Source organism: Leuciscus leuciscus, assembly GCF_965113295.1.
Source record: "Leuciscus leuciscus genome assembly, contig: HAP1_SCAFFOLD_872, whole genome shotgun sequence".
Taxonomy (NCBI): domain Eukaryota; kingdom Metazoa; phylum Chordata; class Actinopteri; order Cypriniformes; family Leuciscidae; genus Leuciscus; species Leuciscus leuciscus.
The window spans coordinates 3,605-12,500 of NW_028117868.1; the positions used below are offsets into that span (position 1 = coordinate 3,605).

The following is an 8,896-nucleotide window of genomic DNA, read 5'->3' on the forward strand; positions in this document are numbered from 1 at the left end:
CTGATATTTGTGTGCAGCCCAACTCACCCCATCCTTCAAACACGTTCACCGACATTACATTCACTGCATGTGCAAACTGTCAAAACCCATAAATGGCATATTACTTAACAATTAGTTAATAGTCATGTGCCTCAACAAGTAAAGTCATAACATAATGATGCATTTGCAAATCATTAGTTATGATTAATTAAAGCAGACAACTGGAAGTTGAAGTACATTGCTTTGACCAACTGTGGTAATTAACGCATTCATTTACACTTTTAGTTAATAAAATAAGTTATTAATTAATTAATACATTGACACATTTAATTAATAACAATTCATATATTACTTAATCTATTAATCATTTAGAATCTTTATTAGTTGCTGATGCAGTAATCATTAATTAATGGTTTAGTTCTTCATGAGTCATACATTAACACATGATTATCTGTGCATTAGTTAAATATGAATTAATGCAGATTAGTGCACCCGTATTGTAAAGTGTTACCTAATATTTTTTCAAAATGCTGTGTAAATATGTACACGATTAAGGTGAATTAAAATGCAGCCTTATTAATGAGCAAAACGTTCGGATGTTAAACGCACTATTTACGCGTGGCTGGAGCAAGTGTAGATCTCTTTCGTACCAACTAACGTTTGGAAAATACGAACATTTTAATGAATCCGAAAATTTACGTCAGAACCACTTTACACACGATTTACACAAAAATTCGTTCTGCTCGTGTTTCATGAATAAGACCCATTGTCTCAACTCATGACACAATGATCATTGTTATATGTGATAGCTTTAGCCTACGGCTAATTAGTTCAGCTCGCGCTGTGCGGCCTACACTCAGCTCATATCAAATCATTTCTGAAATTGACATATCTTTCATAAGATAACATATGATAAAAAAATGTCACTCACCAAAACGAGATTGCATCACATATTCAATAAAAAAAAGACTATTCAATAAAGATTACCGCTCTGGGATCCACTAAATCTTTACTCCGATTTCCACTTCACCTCTCTCTGACGACAACACTCCAGGCTGAAGCATCCAAAGTTTACAAGTGCACACAATCACAGTTCTCGATAGATTATGATTATCATTTAGTGCAAGGAGTTTCTGGAGAAATGCTCCGTGTCTCATTTGATCTGTTCTCATCTGATTCTCTGTTTATGCTGACAGCGGCAGCGCCTGCGCGACCTGTGGGCGGGCCTTATGAATATGCCGCTTCTGTTGGCTCTCAGGGGTGTCAGTCACAGCAGCACAATCAGTGATTGGATGAATCGTGTGTTATTGCCCAGTGGTGTAATCGAGTGCATCAAGTAAAGAAAAAAAAAAAGAACTGATTGAAAAATATAATTTGTCCAGAACAGATCGACACGACTCAATTTAAACTGTTATAGAAGAGCTAATATACTAAGAATGCACTGGTCTCTCAAGGATTGTCTCTCTGCTTTATTTTATAAGAAATATCTCTGTGTCTAAAGTTCCTAATGTCCTGTACTCTCAACTTTTGTATAATAGTACTAGTCATAATTTTTACACCAGGCATGAATAAAAGCAGTAAAATACCACTTATTGGCTTAATGACATGTTATATAATTTTTACCTTTTTGACTGTTATAGAGGCAAATTTTGTCTGATCTGTCTGAAATGTTTCATGCTTATTAAGAGTCATGAACATTATTATATGAAAATTATTTCATTTTGATCAAATTATTTCCTATGGAATTTTTCATAGGAAAAGACCATTCACAGCCAATACAGGCAATTTACCATAGGAAATATATGGTTTTAAAGTGTTTTAACAGTTATAGCGCCACCTTTGGTCCGATCTCCATACAAATTTCCAGGCTTCTTTAGCATGTTATGACAAATATGCGCATACATTTTTGTGAAGTTCTGTGTTTTCGTTTAGGTTTTATAGGCTTTTGAGTGCATTTTGCCACGCCCATTTTCTTTATGACCCAATATACCCATGCGAAAAATGCAAAAGTTCAACTTTTTTTTGATAATTATTGACCTAGAGAGTCCATAGAATTGTCCTAGACTGGTTTGGTTCTGATCGGGCGAAAAACCAGGGACTAGTTCGCAAAAGTAGGTTTTTAACATAATTACGAATATTTAATGAACGGTTTGATTGAGAGCAATGGTTCTTGAGGCAAAGTTGTTCAACAAGAGGAGATCTATCAAATGGTATGCATTTTGTGACAATAAGTGTAACACCACGTGATTACAGAGCCATTAAACTCGTTAGCGCCAACTAGTGGCCGATTTCTTTCAAAATTCTTACAGACCTCTAGGGCCATGAGTCGAACATGCCTACCGAGTTTTGTTCCGATCAGCCTCCGTAAACCTTGTCTAATAGGTGCTCAAATTTCATTGGCCGATGGCGGCCATGTTTTTTGAGATACGCCAATGTCCTCATAGACATACATGGCACCTTGGACCAAGACACTGCATACCAATTTTCAAGTCAATCGGACTAACGGTCAGGTCGTCATAGCCCTTTTCATGTTTTTTTCATGTTATAGCGCCACCTAGTGTTCAATCGTCGCGATTTTTTTACTGTGACCCAAGATTGAACTCCTACACATGTGGACCGAGTTTGGTGAAGATACCTCATTTACATCTTGAGTTGTAGCCCATTTAGTAAAATAGGCTCCTCCCACAACAATAGTTTTGCGCCCCCTAGCGACCGAGAATCGAAATTTCAACTTTTTTTCGATAATTATTGATATTCAGACTCCAGAGAACATTTCTGCACTGGTTTGGTTCCGATCGAACGAAAAACCTAGGACTAGTTCGCAAAAGTAGGTTTTTGACAAAATTCAAAATGGCGGAAAAATTTGCATACCGGAAATGAAATCGGAGATATACGTTTTGTTCTTCAGTGTTCCAGCTTTCCAATGATATAAGACACTTGAGTCTACGACATATGGTCTAGGAGTTATGAGCAGTTTCGCGCTTTTGGTTGCTATAGCGCCACCTATGGGCCAATCGGGGTCATACTCTCTGAACCTCTCCTCGATTTTTGTACTACCATTTGGCAAAGTTTCACATTTCCAGCACTTACGGTTTAGGCTGCACGATGCGTTTTACGGCAGAAGAAAAATAATAATAAAAATCAGGACAATTACAATAGGGTTTCAGCACTTCGTGCTTGAACCCCTAATAATAAAAATCAGTACAATTACAATAGGGTTTCAGCACTTCGTGCTTGAACCCCTAATAATAATAATTATATTTTCCTACTAAACACTTATAGTTAAAACCTTCCAGTCATACTCTATTAAACAGACTACATTTCTGCTTAAATTAATTATTGGTTATTTCATCAAAGCTGAATAAATAGCAATCAATCAGAACAGCCTCTAATTAGTTTATTAATTAATCGATCGACTGTAAATAGTGGAATAACTTAAACTTTAACAGCAGTTCAACAACACACAAATAAAGGATTACTTATGATATATTAATTTATATTGACATTTTATTAGATCAATTAACTTATTGATTATATTTTTTATTTATTTAGATATTATTAAGACATGTTCATTATTAATTACTTAGCACTTTATTTTAATACTATTTTTTATTTGTTATATTGTATATTTCTTTTTCTTGTCATTGTAATGTGTATATAATGCTTTGGTAAAATTGTATGTAAACACAATCATGCCAATAAAGTAAATTAAAGGAACCGATTAAGAGCGTTTCAGGTTCAGACTCCATCAAATATTCATCAGTAAACGCATTCATGTCCTTATAGATTATGAAGTGCATGAGAGGAATCTTCATACAGTGAAATATGATTGTCTGTATAGTAGCATCTGATGGTATATTTTACGTTTCTTTCAATGCTAAAATGTGCAAATCGTAATGAAATGTCCTGAAGAGCTGAGATGATTCTCATGTGAAGAACATGAGGAGAGTTCATGAGGAAGATCACTGATGACACGAGCCTGACCTCTGCTGGACAGAAGCATGAACTGCGTTTACTGTAGCGCCACCTGCTGGAGACACATCAGATTACTGAACCTTCAATATCTGATGAGCTCGAGATGATGAACATGATCTGATAAACCTGTCAGTCTCCTCCAGTGCTTCTGTCTCTGATTCACAGTTTAGACTGTTTTATAAAGTAAAAGTCTTTTTGTTTAATTGTACAAATGTCCTTCAGCTCGAGTCTTTATGATCTGAAATCTGCTCTGATTTTTATCAAGTAAACATGAGAATAACTTTGATATTGTTAGTAATATTTCAGCTGGACTGAAGCAGGTTTACTTGATTATCCATCATAATTTATTATAAAAATCATGAGTATCAAATATGATCCTCAGGCTTTTGAGGAAGGTTTATTTGTTCAGCATTGTGTTGTAAAACTACAGATCATAAACTAAGCATTTAAATATCATCTTACTAAGACATATTATTGGCAGATATTTATATTTATATGCATTTCATGTCAATATCTGCTATACTGTTATAAACATCTCATTGATCTGCTATAAAGCATATTTTTGCTCTGAGTCTGAATAAAATAAAATAAAATAAAAATGTCCTCCATATTCTCACTATTTGAGACTATATGAGCCATAAAAGCCTGATGGATCAAATATGATCCTCAACATCAAACATGCAAACTTTTATATTTTGTCTAAAGGTTCAATAAACTGATTATTTGACACGTCAGGCTTTACAGGGTTAAAGTTAAACACAGAATACAGACATCTGAATGATTTACACAAAATTACAATTTAATTCACTATGGCTGTTGATGGGCTTCATATTGATATTAATTCATCATCAAACATCATCTACTGATGCATGTAAACGCAAAAGAGGAATAAATAACTCAATGCATCACATAGTTTATAAAAGGTTTTATTTGTTTATTTGGCAGCTAAATTGAAATGCATCAGATTGTATAACATGGTGTGTGTGAGAGACACTGTCCCAAAGAGAAACATCCGGTAACACTTTCAGCTTCTGATATAAATAAAAATAAAAATAAGAGTTACATGTAAGCAGTTATTTCTGACAACAACACGTGTGTAGATCTGAACGCAGACGATTCCCGTTCCCAACATCAGCTGGGATCTGGGAAGTTCATCCTGAAACCAGGGAATGAAGCAGATGGAAAACCTTCAGAACCCGAACCAGCGATCGCTCATCCACACACACACACACACACACACACACACACACACACACACACACACACACACACACACACACACACACACACTTAAAGCAACACGAGGAAGAGCGGACGTCCTGTGGTGTGTGTGTCGTCTCGTTCTGAAACTCTCCCTGAAGGGACGCTTCACACGCCGAGGCAAACACACACGGGACTGAAGGCACGTTTCTTCAGGAGCGACACTCGTCTTCATCAGTGAGAACATCACTCACAAATCTGGCCTTTCTTTAACAAAAATGACCTTTAACAAGAAGCAACAATAACATAAAAACAACTACATATTTAAATCTGCGCTAAACTACTGTATCAAAAGGCCAATAGTCGGTATATTGCAACTCTCTCCACTATCATCATCATCATCATCATCATCATCATCATGCATACAATGTCACTTCCTGTCAACGGCCGCCTGATTGGCTGACTGGGTCATGTGACACACTGGCATCTCGGAGGGCACAAAACGGGCGTCTCTGAAGGGAAGACGTGACGCTGGAGAGAGAACGACCCGCGCCGACGGGATGAGCATTTATGGAATATACATTATAGAAATGCCAAATGCATCATATTTCATACGCAGCAGGAATACAGATATTACAGAAATACCATTGCAAAAGGGAACTAGTTCGGGATTTAAGGAGCACAAGATTATATGATCTGAAATAACAAATGCATCATATATTACTGTATATCATCCAGAAATGCCAAATGCATATGAAGAAATATATGTGGAATATGTGTTATAAATGCACTAGTTTGGAATCTAAACAGAGAAAAGAAATGCATTTCGCTGATAATATGGAACTTGGTTTATAGAAATGCCAAAAGCATCATTTATAAGTGAAACATAATCATAAGCAGAATGAGTCTTTCGTAGTTTCTCTCTCCAGCTGTTGACTTCCGGTTAGAAGCGTTTCTCTGGAATAAACCCGAACACGGCAAAATCCGACCCGATATTCCCCGCCGGGACGGACGAGCACAGACTGAATCATGGGAATCTTTTCTTACTTAGTGTTTTTATCTGGTTTCCAGTGCAAATATCTACAAATTCTTGAATCAAGATGCATTTACAAGATGAGTAAAATGACATAAGATATTAAGTCTTGTTTTCCGGGGAAATAAATAAAAATCAAGTGAGTTTATGCTCAAAACAAGCAAAATTAACATTATTTTTCTGACCACATTGGCAGATACTTTTGCTTGTTTTAAGCATAAACTCACTTGATTTTTATTTATTTCCCCAGAAAACAAGACTAAATATCTTATGTCATTATACTACTTTAGTAAATGCATCTTGATTTAAGAAATGTTTGATATTTGGACTGGAAACAGGACAAAAATACTGAGTATGAAAAGCACTTTTTACAGTGCAGGAGGCGTTCGAGAGAGTCACCGTTTGGCAGCGATTCTGATTCATTGACTCATTGATTCATTGACTCATTGATTCATTGATTCAGCGACTCATTGATTCAGCGACTCATTGATTCAGCGACTCATTGATTCAGCGACTCATTGATTCAGCGACTCATTGATTCAGCGACTCATTGATTCAGCGACTCATTGATTCAGCGACTCATTGATTCAGCGACTCATTGATTCAGCGACTCATTGATTCAGCGACTCAGTGATTCAGCGACTCAGTGATTTAGTGACTCATTGATTCAGCGACTCAGTGACTCATTGATTCAGCGACTCATTGATTCAGCGACTCAGTGAGTCGAGTGAATCAACTCTCTCCTGGTGGATCTCCCACAACATTCCCACGACGTGATTCCAGTTCTGCGAGCGTCGTCACACGACGGAGCGTTTGCATATTCGTTTGCGTGTGTGCTCGTTTACGGCTACAGGGGGGGATTGTTTTCCTCTCGGTAAAGTGCTATAAGAGACGCCGCAGCCGAACACAAGGAATCCTTCGCTTCTAAACACCAATGATTGTGAATTCAGATTTCTAGAATACAGAATAAAATTAAGGCAAACAACATCTGAGAAATGAACTGAAACTACACTAGTAATCTAGAGCTACTCTAGAACCCTCTCAGATCTGGGAAGCAAAGGCTTCTGGTCCGGATGATGGGAATTAACAGGTTCATCCCAGTCCAGGACACACACACACTATCTGTGGACCGACCGTATTGTAATATTAAAAATAGTGCAATTTTAGACATTTATATAAATAACTCTAAAATCGTGCTTTTAAGTTTGCTTTTTTTAAGCTTTCCATATACATGTATATATATTCATATAGTAGCCTATATACACACACACATACACACACACACACAGAGTAACGCGTGAACCTGCGTATTGTTGTTGGCAAACGCTCTCTCTGACAGCAAACACACACACACACACATCAGAATAAATCTTGATATTGTGCATCTAATGCGAAACTAGTGATGCGTGATGAAGCGTCTTTACAGAAGAAGAACTGAAGACGAGAACAAACCCTGAAAGGAAAAGAGTGTTTCTACGCTGCAAAACATGATCTTTCTCAGTTCATCATTGTGATTTCCAGCAGAAACATCTAAACTTTCTGAAATCAAGTCTTTAAGTGAGTTTGTGCTCAAAACACCAACTAACATCTGCCACTGGAGTCGGAGAAATAATCGTTTTCCCTTTGAATTCCTCATTTCTCAGACTCCGTTAGCAGACATTTGCTCCCGTTTTAAACTCAAACTCGGCAGCGATTCTGATTCAGTGACTCATTGATTCAGCGACTCAGTGACTCATTGATTCAGCGACTCAGTGACTCATTGATTCAGTGATTCAGTGACTCATTGATTCAGCGACTCATTGATTTATTTTATCTGATTTATTTTCAGGCGTAATATCTTCACTCACTGTTCTTCTTCTCCAGTAAATGTGTCTTGATTTGAGAGCGTTTAGATATTAGTGCTGGAAAACGAGGCAGAATCATCATGGCGTACGGATTGTTCTCCGTCACTAGAGGAATAATCCTGCGAGGAGCTGAAAAAGGAAATGTGTTCATGTGTCGTCAGAAAAGCTAAGAGCATTGAGGACACATAACATGTATATATATATATGTGTGTAAAGGTCTGAGTGAAAAGGCAAGACAGGAGTGAATCCGTGAGCTCTCGTGAGTCTCTTGTGCAACTGCCCGGTTTCCACGATCGCTGACGTCATCAGACCTGCTGTGTATAATATGCAATATATATATATATAGAGAGAGAGAGAGTTTGTCTCGTCTAAAGGAAAAGGCCGACCGGAGATGAGTCTGTTTTCCTCCGATTCTCCACCCGGACGAACGGGAATCTGGATCGCTGACGTCATCAGACCTGCTGTGCGTTGAGTTTGTCTGTATTGCGCGTGTCCGTCCGGCTGATCTGAATGAGCTGAGTGTGTGTGTGTGCGTGCGAGCCCGGGTGGTAGCAGTGACCTATGACCTGGCAGTAGGCGGGCGGGGCCGTGATGCGGTCGAACACGGTGCGGTTGGGTGGCGCGCGCACAGACTCACGGTTGAGCTCCAGCTGTTGCTCGGCGTCCCGCAGCTGAAGGGAACACGGGCCCTGGTACGGCGGAGGCTCCTCCCCATCCGACAGAGAGATGGTGGGCGGCAGGTCGATGGTGGCGTGTGGCAGGTACGGGTACGTGGGCTGGAAGCGGCTCACACGCGAGCGCTGGAGGGACGAGGGCCGAGGAGTGTAGACCTGAACACAGAGGCACACATGACTGTCAGCACGGG

The 8,896-nt window shown here is 38.6% G+C and overlaps 1 protein-coding gene across 1 annotated transcript in view; it reads right to left on the reverse strand.

Annotated features, from left to right (window-relative positions):
• Positions 1–4,864: 4,864 nt before the first annotated feature.
• The window catches only part of LOC309492047 (protein TMEPAI-like), a 7,450-nt gene continuing 3,418 nt past the window's right edge, over positions 4,865–8,896 (reverse strand). Inside the window, exon 3 of the mRNA XM_082191062.1 lies at positions 4,865–8,861. Within this exon, the coding sequence (XP_082047188.1) occupies positions 8,484–8,861 (378 nt within the window). The 3' untranslated portion in view covers positions 4,865–8,483. The remainder of the gene's footprint in view (positions 8,862–8,896) is intronic.